The 13,870-nt window shown below is 42.2% G+C and overlaps 2 protein-coding genes across 2 annotated transcripts in view; one reads left to right on the forward strand and one right to left on the reverse strand.

Moving 5' to 3' along the window:
• The window catches only part of LOC306749646 (mitochondrial import inner membrane translocase subunit tim16-like), a 106,271-nt gene that overhangs the window by 43,077 nt on the left and 49,324 nt on the right, over positions 1 to 13,870 (forward strand). The gene's annotated exons all lie outside the window — the stretch shown is intronic.
• On the reverse strand, positions 11,342 to 13,396 carry vasnb (vasorin b; the record flags this gene model as incomplete). The annotated part of the gene is made up of 1 exon (XM_079232959.1): positions 11,342 to 13,396. One exon carries the CDS (start codon positions 13,394 to 13,396, stop codon positions 11,342 to 11,344), a length of 2,055 nt encoding a protein of 684 aa, XP_079089085.1.

Here is a 13,870-nt window from a genome sequence, read left to right on the forward strand (position 1 = left end):
GCTATTTTCTGCTGTGCATGGAGGATACATTTAGCTTGTGGTCGCTTGGGAAGTGATGGCTACATTAGTGTGTATGTGTTGGGGGGGGGGTGGTCTGGTGAATCGCTACCTTCTCTCAGCCACAATGGGCTCCATGCGGGCTGATGCAGACTTTCCACAGGGATGAACCCGTCGACTCAAGGTGCCCACTGGGGTGCTCAGCATCCATTCACACACTCCCAGGCCACAGCCTGGGCTGGCAGGCACCCACACAGGCACGTGGCGTCAGCCTGCCCAGCGGGTGTCCCTGTTTATGTTTGCCTTGTGTGGTGGCTAGTTTTTTACTCTGTTGTTGTGACCATAGCACCACCCAGCCCAGCACACCACCCTCTCTCGCTCTCTCGCTTTCTCGCTCTCGCTCCAAAAAATGCCCTCCTCGACCCTGGCCAGGCTCCGGAGTGATGTGGGCTGTAAGTGACTGTTTGCTTTCGTCACTGCAACTGGACCAGACGGAGGTCGGCTGTGGCTGCGGGTCCACATGCTGAGGCAGTGAAGAGCTGAGGCCATACTTAAAGGACCATACTGGTGTTTAGCATGTTTTAGCTCATGAAATACAAATTGAGTATACTTTAAATTACTGCCCATCGTTATCCAAAACATACCATTGACTTGATCGGTCCAGCATTAAAATCAACTGCGTCAGATAGCTAATCCTTTGCAGTGACCATTTTTTGTCCACTTACTTTTTTATGTAAAAGATGTGTTATTGCTGCTTGACAATGCAGCTGCAAACTGTTGCACTTGACAAAATTAAAGCACACACAACAAAGTCCAATACTTATTTCATTGTGGTACATTGTCCATGCTGTGAAAATAATTACATTTGAGGAAAAAAAACATTTGATATATATTGTTTTCCTCTATCATCAAAAGCCTCTACCTTGCTATTAAATGTGGTTTATTTCAAGCATGTTTGAGTTTGCACAAGCTGACCTGTCAAAGTGGACTTCTGTAGACTTTAGATCTATAAAGGGGCGTCTGTGTGTCTTTGTCACCATTTAGCCCCGACAGCACAGGATATGTAAACCAGCTTCCTAATTACAAGACAACAGTCTGTAAAAATCTGCCTTATCCTGGTCTGCTACTCATTCTCCAGCTCACTACTAATCAGCACCCAGACACTTGCAACTTTCCAGACCCTCCCTCCGGACACGATTAGCAGATCAACATTTCGCGTGTTTGGGTGTAATGACTCACTCCCTCCCTCTTAGTGTTATTAGCCGTTAGAAACAAACAGGTGTTTGTTGGCCGGACGCTGACGGCCCGTTCCTGTAGAGTTAGAGTTCACATGCTGGGGTCAGAGGTCAGGTGGCCCCAGCCCTGTGGCAGCAGGATGTTATAGCCGGCTATCATTATAATCTGTCAGTGAACACTTGTGTCTGGGCTGGATGTGGAATTAGCGTGACACACGTAGTTTAAGGCGGTAGTTTAACACGTCTTTTAACTGGTTACTATCCTGCATCAGTCATTTCAAAGCTTTTTGTGATATTATTCCATGTTTTGCCCATGAAAACAATGGATACAAAACTTACTTGTAGCATCTGATCCACTCAGAGGCGTGGGGAGGGGTTTCCATCCCCACGCCTCTATGATATGTAAATCATGCCGTCGACCACAGAGACAGCATGAGCACCTACTGTGATGAAAAGGATTACAGGCATAATCCGCGCCTGTCGACACACACACACACACACACACACACACACACACACACACACACACACACACACACACACACCCTCCCCTACCCCCTCCCCCCGCTCAGATGGTGAAGAAACAGTTTAAATTCAATTTGAATAATATGCAGTATTCCTCATCTGAGTGCCAACCTTAAAACTGCTTAAATTATCTAAAGGTGGTGTTACTTTATTTTCAAAATGCGAGGTAGAGCTATTTGATTGGTGTTGCGAGAGCTATTAATTTGAGTGGAATGTTGTTGTTTTTGTCTTCACTTGCCCGTACCCGTAATATGCCCACCCAAGTTATGGCACAGCGCAACTCAGTTTGAGATTACACAGGGGCTCAAGCCACAAACAACATGGAATCTGCAGATGTGTATATGCAGTGCAGCCATGATGCAAGTAGAGTTTGAATGTTGGCGCAGGATGTGTACACAGCAGTGTTTGATGAATGTCTGCTGCTGTCTTAAGGGGGATGTATCGGAGGCCTGGATGCTTGGCCCCGAGGCCTCGGCTGGCTTTCTCCCCGACAGTGTGCTGCTCTTAAATTATGGACGTTACGCTTCTGCTGTTTGGTTAGCGCTACAGGTTTGTGATTCTTAAAAGTAGCTCTCTGGGAAAATAAAAAATGGAGGAATGAAGAGACTGAAGGGAGAAGAAATAGTAAACAATGGTTTCCAAGTCAAACAAGCCACTCTGTCCAGATTGTGTGAAATAAAGCGCATTAGAGATTGTTTTGTCTTATTTCAGTTGTTGAGATTGTGAGATTTAGGTCGTAATTTAGCCTCTGTTTGTGCCCAAATAATCAGTTCATGCTGCAGATGTCTTGGAGTGTTCTTATTAAAATATTGATATCATTATTGAAAAGCTGTAATTCCAACTATAGTTTTCATGACATTTTGGATGTTTCTTTCCATATGGAGCCACAACAGCAAGGAGCACCTGCATTTAAATAATTAAAGAGGAAATAGTGCCTCTATAGCATGCCAGACTCTGCATCTGCTCACCTGACCTGAACTAAATATTGCATTATTTTATCTCTGTTTAACCTTTATAAGTGTAAGTGTCTGTATACAATATGTTCCACCTGCTGGATAAGCTGCTAAACTGGTGAGATGAATACTATAGTGCAGTGGCTCTCAACCTTTTTTTTAGTGATGTTTCCCCTGTGGAAATTGTTTTTAAGCAGTGCAAAGCATTTTTGGTTGAAAAGAAAAAGTAATACACAGCGCTGTGCCATCAGTGTCTGCTTTAATATATAATATATCAAATTCAGTTCATGAACTTACACTTATATATAATATAATAATATATAACTATTTTATGGATTTTTGAATTGCTGCTAATTTTAAATATATTTTCAAAATATACTCGCGTACCCCCTGGAGTGCCTTCACGCATCCCCCAGGGTGAATATTGACATTGTTTTAATCGGTTCTGAGGACAGGCTGTGTCAAGATGAACCTCGCCTCTGGATGAGCCCATGGTCATTTGAATGTGTCACTGTGTCAAGTCACTGGAGGTTAATGGTGGTTTGTCCTCTCACAATCAGACAGAGATGCTTTTTAGTTGAAATATTGTTTCAACAGCACTTGTGTATGTGATAAAAAAAAAATGCATATAAATAACTAACGAGCATGTTTTTTTTAAGGCAACCCAGAAATGATGACAGTTACTGTCACTTGTCTTGTGTTCCTCTTCGTCTTGTTCCTCTTTGTTTTGTCTGGGTTGAGGTTTCAGGCCCCTGACAAACAAGAAAGTATTGTCTGAAACCTGAGGCCTGTCAGACGCCAGTGCACGGCAACTGTAACTGTTGGTGACGATCACTGGAATTCACCTCTGAGTTTCAGAATTGGGCCCCTTGCTTTGCCTTTGGTGTTTTTAACTTCTACCGCCATAAACAGCTGCTCGGAGCCTCATCACTTCTAATCACAGATATTTTCTTACAAAGGCCATGAGAGGCTAGCTGACATCCTGACCTCCTGCACTCGTCCCAGAGAGACTTGTTGACCTCAAAGGAATTTAATTTAGATTTAAATTCTTCTCATCGATAAATTGTCAAATCCAAATGTTTAGAGCTAGTTTCATTCCGTAAAACGACAAGCCAAGAAACCGTGTCCTCCAACTAGTAAAATTGGAGAGGGCTTTAAGCTATTCTTACATGTGCTGACATAGCATAACTGGATTTGATTAGTTCGAAAACGATACGCTTGAGCTATGGGCTTCATCTGCCAGTCTTAGGGAGCTTATTTGGATTTGACAGACTCTTCTAGCATGTTTGATTATGGAACAGTTTTTAACCCAGATATGCTCATGCTTGACCCCCTCCTGCACCCTTCTTACCCTCAACGACCTCCTCTCTGTTAATACCAATACTCAATACTCATTTGCTTATATTTTTCGGAATAAATAAAGTTGCTCCTCCCGCTGTCCCTTCATTCCTTTGAAATGAGTTGCACACTTGAGTTGCTTTCCAGCGGTGACAGGCTGTTCTGTTTAGGTGCTCTTAAAATCCACTGCTGTCTGTTGTACACACACGCACATGCACACGCACACTCACACTCTCAACACCTCCACAACCCATTTCCAAAGACGGGTAAGCATTTCGTGGCATGTGTCTCTACTTGGACTCTCTCCACCTCCTTCTCCCCTCACATCATCGCTCCACCTCTTTAATTTTGTCTAATTCTTTCCATCCTCTACTTCTTATCTTACAGCATTGGTTGGATAATCACTCTCCATTTCTGATTTCCCAATTGATGTTTATGTTTTTGCTTTGAGTCTTTCTACACCGTGTGCTCGTGAAGCTTTCTTAGAGTAATACCAGCCGAAGCCTTTTTGTGGCACTGAATCATATGTTTCTTTGGGGTCCCACAGTAAAAATACTGAATGTAATTTACAGTAGGTTCAGTAAACTCTGTATAAAGGGGTCAGTGAGTATTAAGACACAAACATTTTTACATTAAAGATTCTAACACTGCCCTGTTCTCTTCTACATCTGTTTTTGTCTAAAAGTTTAATATTAACAAGAGTTTCCACATATGTTAGATTATCTACTAATTGACATTCCCAGCTGCAGTGACTTTTTGGATTTCTAATCTTCCGAATGATTATTATTGCTTTTAAGATGAATGTATCAGGACAAAATACATTTGTGCTTTCTTTTGATTAGCACTTTGTCCTCAACTCTGTATTATTATGAGAGCTGAAACGATTACGATTCATTTCTTTGATAATTGGTAATTATTTCAGTCATTTTTCATGCAAAAATAATGGCAAAACAGGATTTGTTGCTTTTATACATAGCAAATGAAATACCTTTTGAGTTTGGGACTTTTGGGTGAACAAAACAAAACCCAAGTCATGTGAAGACTTCACATTGGGCCATGGAGAGTTGTATGGAATTGTTACTTATTTTTTACATTTAATAGACTAAATAATGAACGGATTATTCAAAGATGAGTTAATGTGTAAAAATAATCTTTACAGCCATAGTGATAATCTATGACATGACATGACATGACTCATGACATGATGGATTATTGTAGTTAATGACATAATTGAAACATTCACAACCACAGACCAGTGAGACTGCAATATGAGAAGACAGAACAGCCTATTGGATAACGATTTCAGATCTTGAGTTGGGACCAAGTGCAGCTGGACAGCGTTAAACACTGAATTGATGTCCTCATTCTTGGATGCAGCCTCAGGAACGCAACCAAATGCACATATAGATGCATAGATGATGCACGAATGGACACGGCCCAAGGCAGTTGCCTACTATTGAGCAAAAAGACATATTTACACAGATGTATGACCCTGCTTCTCTTCCATTATGCATTACTTTTTTTTTTATCTCACACACACACACACACACACACACACACACACACACACACACACACACACACACACGTCTTACGTTGTCCGATTCCAGTATGAAATGATAATGAGGCGGTCAGTCTGTATTCTACTGAGGGGGAAGACGATGACTGACAATGACAAGACCAGGATGGGAAGAAATATTTTCACTAGGGAAATCACACTGCAGTTGGTTTTTATATCTAATAATCTATTTAACAGCACTTGAAATGAATTGCATGTGTGCCTGCTGGTGCATGTGGCCAAGAAGAAACCAAATTCAAATTCTTCCTTTTTACTTTTCCTGTTTTTCTTTCTCTCTCTCACTTCTCATCTTTCTCCACGCTGCTTTTTGTGAGAGCAGCAGTCTGGGCCATCTGCTGGCACGGACTGGCAGCTGTATGCCATGACAGGACTGTTATTACTACTTCAGAAAGATATGGCGGGAGGGAAGGTGGGATGTGGGGCAGGAGAGTTGGAGCCGGCGCTGGAAACAAGCAGAGGGCAAAACACTGTAACCAGAGAACCAGGTTCCAAAAACAAAGTGGTGGTGTGTTTTCTCTACTCAGCTCTTCTTTTCCGTCTCTGCTGTTTTACTCTCTGCTGCTTCAATTCCCTCTTTTTAAACTCCCTGGCACTTGTTGATTATCACGTGGCAACATCACAGATACTGAATGCAGCGCTAGAATAAAAGCTTGAGATTTGATTTCAAATTCTTATTTGTGTTGGGACGAATTCTAGAACTTCTTTTCTTTTTTTGTAGTTTATGACGAGTTCAATGCTTCAATTTGTGCTTTTTGAAGAGTTCATTCCATGCTCCCAATGGCTGACTCTAAATACTCTTGGCTGAGGTTGGAGAGATGGTTTGTGGTTACTTGGGGGTCAGCTGTGCTGTATGGGCCGGAGGGCTATTTGGAAAATGGAAAACAGAGAGGCCAAAAGAGAAATAAAAAAAGAAAATGCAGAGCAAACATAAATGCTACTTGCGGCCACATCACCTGGTGCTTTAGCACATTGTCCTTGGAATTTGGGAACAAATTAGACACTAAAAATAGAGAGTAAGAGAGAAACAGAGAGGAGGGGAGTGAGACAAATATTTACTAAGAAATGATTCCGTGTGGAATTTCTTTTGGGGTTGATGATTGTGAAAAGGTTCCCTTGAAATTACAATAGGGGCCATTGAGCAGCGCAGGGACTAGGCTTCTCTTAAAGCCAGGGAAAGAAAAGACTGACTGTTTTAAGGAAGGACAGGAGAGAAACACACACACACACACACACACACACACACACACACACACACACACACACACACACACACACACACACACACACACACACACACACACACACTGTTGAAAACTTTAAGGACAGACAGACAGACATACTCCTTCCATTTTAATTAGATGAGAGGCTAAAGCAGGATTTATTACTTTACAACTTAAACAAAGACTGAGAACATTCAGGATGCATGGAGGTTAAGATAGATGTATACTTTATTCATCCCCAAGGGGAAATGTGTTTGTCACAGTAGCAAGCAAGGTTACATAGAACAAATATCAGAATGAAAATACTCAATATATACAACAAAAACTCAATATATACAACATATTAGCAGAGCGTGTTAATTTAAGTACAAAGTGAAGTGTATATAAGTATGTACAGTAATTTAACAAACAAAAAAAGCGGTGCAAGGGCTATTGATGTTGAATGAATGAATATATACTTTATTAATCCCCAAGGGGAAATTTTTTTTTGTCGTCATCCGTAGTGCCTTACTTACTAACTTGAAGATACAAACACACAAGATAAAAGATCAAATATATAAAGAAGCAACAGGGATGAAAGATATATACAAATTAAAATAAAGTTATATATATATATATATTTATATATTTATTTATATATATTTATATATTTATTTATTTATATATATATATATTTTTATTTATTTTTATATATATATATATATATATATATATACACACACACACACACACAATAGAATAGAATACAACTAACTGGAATGAAATCTATTTATATTTACAGCCGCAGAGTGTATTCATTAATTAAGTAAATTAGATAAACAATAGATGGTGTTAAAGGTCTAGTATGTAGGGTGTGGCGACATGTAGAAGTAAGGAGTGTAACCAACTGAAATGTCTCCAGGCTCTTTACAGAGCCAGCGTTTGGTTTGTCCGTCCTGGGCTACTGTAGAAACATCTGGGGCAGCTTCGTGAACAGCACCTGCTCCGTATATACAGTATAAACGGCTCAATCTAAAGTAACGAAAACCCAACAAATCCTATTTTCATATGCTTATAGACTAAAGAACACATACTTAATAAAATTATATTCCGTTTTTGCCAAATAGATCCACCAAATGCTACACACTGTTCCTTTTAAAACAGTGGAGGAAGGACAAATAAGTTTAACATTTTTGAGCCCCAGGGGGATTCTCCTGTTATGTCTCTAGGAAGTTTACTTTCTCTGAGCAAATTGATATAATAAGGCCCCCATGACATGAGTGGTGCTGTTTTATGGGTTTGTGTTGTTAGCATGGGACCTTGCACAACAGCTCCCAGCTATGGGCCAGTGCATGCATGCATGCGTTTGTTTGTAGGTGTGTGTGCGTGCGTGCGTGTGTGTGTGTGTGTGTGCGTGTGTGTGTGCGTGTGCGTGTGCGTGTGTGTGTGCGTGTGCGTGTGTGTGTGCGTGTGTGCGTGTGTGTGTGTGTGTGTGCGTGTGTGCGTGTGTGCGTGTGTGCGTGTGCGTGCATCAATCCCCGACCAGCATCCTTCCTATAAAACTCATGGGTGGTCAGCCTGTTTATTGTGTGGGTTTGCAAACAATGCTCACTCATTAGGCTTAGACCAGTGAGTCATTTACAATGTTTAAATACAATTACAACCTTAACGAGTGTTTTCAATCATAATCTTTATTTCCATTTTGCCTCCAGCTCACTGCTTGTATGGAAGAATTTCAAGACCTTTTGTCCATTGAAAGCACACATTAAACAGTCTTGTAAAACAAATACATTTGGGGTTGTGGTGCACTTTTATAGAACACTTACACTTTAATTATTAATCATATCATCTTGGAAATTGGGAATTGATGATTTTAGCAATATTTATCCATGCTAGCAGCATGGCTCTTTAGTTTAGGACCAAATAACTGAAGAACTGATGGCATTATCATCAGCTGTATTTTCGAATATCAACATGCTAAATTATGATGGTGTACATACATAGACTGGATAAAAGAAGTGGACACGGTCACTGTGATGTCACCCATTAGTTTGTGGGTTGCCGTCTTGAAGCTTCAAATTAAACACTTTGACTGTAGCCATCTTGACTTTTTGCAATCACACGTGACACGAGAGGGTTAAAGTTTGAAGACTAAAACAAGGACAACTCCCAGTGGTATCAAACTGTTAATCACAACGTAGCTGTACCTTAAGGTATACCCTGCTCTATGGTCTATGGTTTTCTAATAAATAGACATTTTTTACTAAATGAACTGAGACCACTATTGAAATGTATTTAGCACAAATACACAAGCACAAGTACACACAGACACACAAACTGATTTATGTTTTGCTGATATCCAGGATAATTACACCTACACTTGTGCCTTTGTTCCTTTCTTTTTCTTTTTCTTGGACTCCCCCTCCTGTGATCTCTCCCGTCGCACTGTTGAGTGATGGCTTAAAAGGAAAGGGAAGTTAATGACAAACATAATCCCTCCCCGCTGCCTGTCAATCTAATCCATCCTCTTACAAGCAAAAGGTGGAAACTACAAAAAAGAAAACTCAAGCCGTTTTATTTTTGGATATTCATTTAATGATAATATCACTCTTTTCACTTGTACAAATAAGTTCACAAAATTAAAAAACAAATGAATGACAACAAAGAGCTTCCCGAAATAAACAGGGAAAAATTAACAATCACATCGAAAATAATGTTGGTTATCTTCAATGTATTCTATTTGACAAACAATTATTCCAGTTGCATTTGTTTGTGTGGGTTATAAAGACATGTTAGCAGGGAACTGTTAATTGTGCTCTGGGAATACTGTAGGTAGGTTACTGACATTCACAGATGTGTCTTTGGTGCGTTTGCCTATAGCGTTGTTCGGTGCTTAAAGCACTCCGTGACATGCGGGCAGATAGCGAGGGTAACTGATAGTAACTTGATGTCTGCAGCTCTTTGCACAAGACAGAACACGTACTTGTATTATCACTGAAGTTGACAGATACACACACACACACACACACACACACACACACACACACACACACACACACACACACACACACACACACACACACACACACACACACACACACACACGGTTACTTTGAGTCCTTCTTTGCCCTTTATTCACAGATTTGGATCTTCGCACAATAACCTTCTGTAGATCTCCCACTCTGCAGGTCTCCTTGTCCTCTACATAACGGTATAAAGAAGGCTGTTCCTCTCATGGACATTGTCGTGTTAGGTGTAATTGAGCAAAACTGGGACCCTCCTTGCGAAGGAGAAATTATGCATAGCACAACCACTATTTGCTTTGCTTGTTGTGGGCCAGGCCACGTAACATGATGTACATGAATTGTTGTTTCGGGATAAAACTGAGTTTCCTTTGCGGTAAATATAAATAATAAATAAAGTCTCTAAAGTTCTTTTGCTGTGTAGTCATTTGATTGCTTACTGTAATTGAAGCAAGCTACAAACTGTATGGAATTGAGTGCAGCACTGAAACAGAAGGGGGTTCATTCAACTGCTTCCCTCTGTACCTTTTGTAATCCCGCTTACCTTCTTTCTCCCTTTGTGGTGGCAAAGCAGACTGAGGGCTTCAGAACCGAGAAGGGGGATTTAGTCTTGAGTCTGTCCAGACTCACATCTACTTAGTCTGTCTGACATTCTGGGGGTAAAGCCCTTTGATTGACTTTGCTGGTACCAAACGAGTTTTAATCTTCAAAGATTTTAATCTGCTGTTTTGTCTGTTAGTCACAAGAAGTGTGTGTGTGGGGGAGGGAGGGAGGGAGGGACTATAGAGGGCTGTTAACAGTCTTAATGTTGCACAATAACATTTAACATAAAGAGACGTGTATAAAAAAACTTACATACACAAAAAGAGTTTTAAAGCCAAATAAAGAATACAAGCATATTTTCTCTGTATAACTTCATTTGGTGTCTTAAAGGTCATTCACAGCGAGCACGGATCCCTTTGGGGTAGTACTGAGGCGTTACAACATGCAGCAAAAACAATTGCTGATATAGTGTTTAGTTGGGCTGTCGTGATGGGGAAAGGGCAGCACAACCCCATTTCAGTGCACTCTCCTTTCTGAACAGATAAAGGAAGGCCTGAGGTCGCCATGTCCCTTAACTCTAGGTTTCAGCTAATCACAACACACCATTAGTCCCAGCATCACAGCATGGGAGCTGAAAGGTTGCCATTCTAGCAATGGGAGTGAGGAAATATTGTTAAAGCAGAATGGATGTAAATGGAGTAGAGGCACTTTCAATGCTTTTTTAAGTCCAAACCAATGTTTTTGAGCATGTTTAATTAAAGTTTACTCAAGACAACCGGAGGGCATTGAGTTAAATATATGTCCAGTTTCTCCTTTGCTGTTTGGCTGGTTTGATACCGTGTCCTCCACTTTCACAACTCCATTTGCCGCTCTTTGTATTTCACCCGTGGGGAAAACAGAGCTGAAGAATTCAAACCCTCCTTTAGGTCTGATAAATCAAAGTCAAGTGTCAAAAGTAGGAGGGCTTGTGTGAAGTTATATTGTTATTTGATGTACAGTGATCCTGCAGAAGCAACTCCTCATATTCCAGATTGCCATTCTGAACAGCAGGTTCAGGGATCATAAGTTGGGGCTGTTTCTGAGGCAGTGCCCCATTGTCCACACCAGCCTTCACTCCATCCAACTCTAGCTGGGAGGGCTCACAGTCTAGGTCCAGGTGGCCCTTGGCCCGTTTCCTGCGAAGATAGCATACCACTCCCACTGCTATTGCTATTAGTACCAGCAGTAGCAAGATGGCAATTGCAGGCACAAGCATAGTTGTTAGCCTCTGGTCATCAATCTGTTGACGACGGTTGCTGACACTTTCAGCGACCGTATGGGCTTCGGTGCAGACACGGTCTGTGCCACTAGGGGCACCTAGTGGACTGGCACACACTGTGTAGGTGGAGTTGGGCTGCAGGCCTCTGAGTATATACTTTGGGAAGGTTGCTGGCAGGCTGAGTTGAATCGGCCTGCGGTCTGGTCCAGAGAGATTACGATAGGTGAGGCGGATTCCACGGATGTAAGGCCGCATTTCAATGTAGCGGTGAAGATCCAGCAGGATTGAAGTTGTAGTCGCTTGATGTGAGCTGATGTCTGGTACATCGACACTGACCGTTGCCATGGGGACGTCAGCTTCAGGTGGTGAAGGCGGGTGATGGTTTTGGACTTCACAATACATGCCGGAGGTGCCATGTGGACAGGTACAGTCTACCTGACCGTGCTGGTCCAACCGACAAGTACCCCCATTCAGACAGGTGTGAGGGGGACAGAAATGCTGCTCCTCGCCTTGGTCCATACTGCTGCTACTGGGGGATGCAGGGACAGGGGGCAAGGGAGAGTCATCTTTGATTGTAGGATTGTCACTGGCCCTGGGGACTAGAATAGCTCTAGTAGTACTCAGGAGGGTAGTGGTAGGAACAGGCAGGGTAGTGGTAGTTTTGACAGTACTAGTTGTGACTGTAGTTGTAGTAGGACAGCCCAAATCTCTGTGCTCCAGTCTTTCCAATACCTTTCCGGCATTGATTAGTGGGAAATGGCAGCGGGTCTCCTCTGTTCTCTCCAAGGTGATGCTCTGGGCTCTTAGCCATCTTGGGAACCATGCTAAGGTACAGAGACAATTGAAGGGATTCTCTGCAACTGTTAGCTTTCTGAGGTGGGGTAAGAGTTGGGGTAACTCTTCAGGAAGGCCCTGCAAACTTAGGCTGCTAATGTCCAACTCCTGCAGCTCTCCAAGGTTCTCCAGGTCCTGAACCTTAAGAGGGCCCATTGGGTTCAAAGCCAGGCTGAGATGAATCAGACCTTTGGTCTCCTTTAGTGCTGAGGGGAAGGACGCAAGTTTGTTTCCTGAGATGTCCAGCTCATGGAGGTTCTTTAGATTAGATATGAGCTCCTTATTCAGGCTGATGAGTCCCACACCACCCAATTTGAGCGACTCAAGGTTTGGGGTGTGGAGATCTGAAGGACCCAAGGTGGGTAAGACATTGAAACGAAGGTCCAACAGCAGCAGCCGTGGCATTGAGAGAGCAGGCAGAGATGTCAGCTGATTGCCCTGCAGTTTGAGTTCCAGCAGGTGCTCCAAGCCATTAAAGGCAGCAGGGTGGATGGTCTCGATATGATTACTGTACAAATAAAGGCGCTCGAGCAGTGCCATACCCTGGAAGCATTCCTCTGAAATGTGGGTGATCTGGTTGGATGACAGGTCCAGGTTTCTCAAAGAGGTCAAAGGTTCAAACACCCTATCAGTAAGTTCAGTCAATTTGTTTTGACTGAGGTCCAGCATCTCCAGGTTTTCCATGCCATCAAAGTCCTCAGTTGTCAAGCCCTCAATGCCATTGGCAAAGAGGTAGAGACTTTTTGTGGATGGGGGCACTCCCATGGGAATGGTAGAGGAGCGTCTCTGGAAACACAAGATGGAGTCTGGCGTGGAACAGGAGCAGTCCTCTGGGCAGTCACTGGACCAGGTGCCATCAGGAAGAATGAGGAAGAGCAGAAAGGGCATCAGTGGAATGAGAAAGACCTTCATGGTGCAGACTCTTTCTCTCTCCAGGCTCGGCCTATAACAAGAGAACACATCATATGTCAATCACCTGCATAACCATCAAGAGAAATATATAGTAAATACTGACAAATTGTACAGGATACACAGTAGTATGGGCACTTTTCAGTTTAGGAGCATCCAGCTGTTGCACCAAGAAATGAGAAACAGATGCAGTATAATGTTAAATTTCTTGAACAATCCAAATTGTCTCCCTATAGTATACAGTTTCTAAACCATCATAGGTCAGCTATTGATCAACTGTGAGGCTGTTTATTGTGTTTCAAAGAGTGAGATTACTATCAAAGGTTTAACTATGCATCGCCAGTGATCAAAGTCAGTATCTTGTCACAAGGTTTCTCAAACAATAGGGTTCTAGGCGTGATATCAGGCTTCAGAGGGAGTTTTCTGCTATACTCTAAATTGACATAGTGGCATCTAGCCATGTTTTTTGGTTAAAGG

This window comes from Taurulus bubalis (genome assembly GCF_910589615.1).
Source record: "Taurulus bubalis genome assembly, chromosome: 17".
NCBI lineage: Eukaryota > Metazoa > Chordata > Actinopteri > Perciformes > Cottidae > Taurulus > Taurulus bubalis.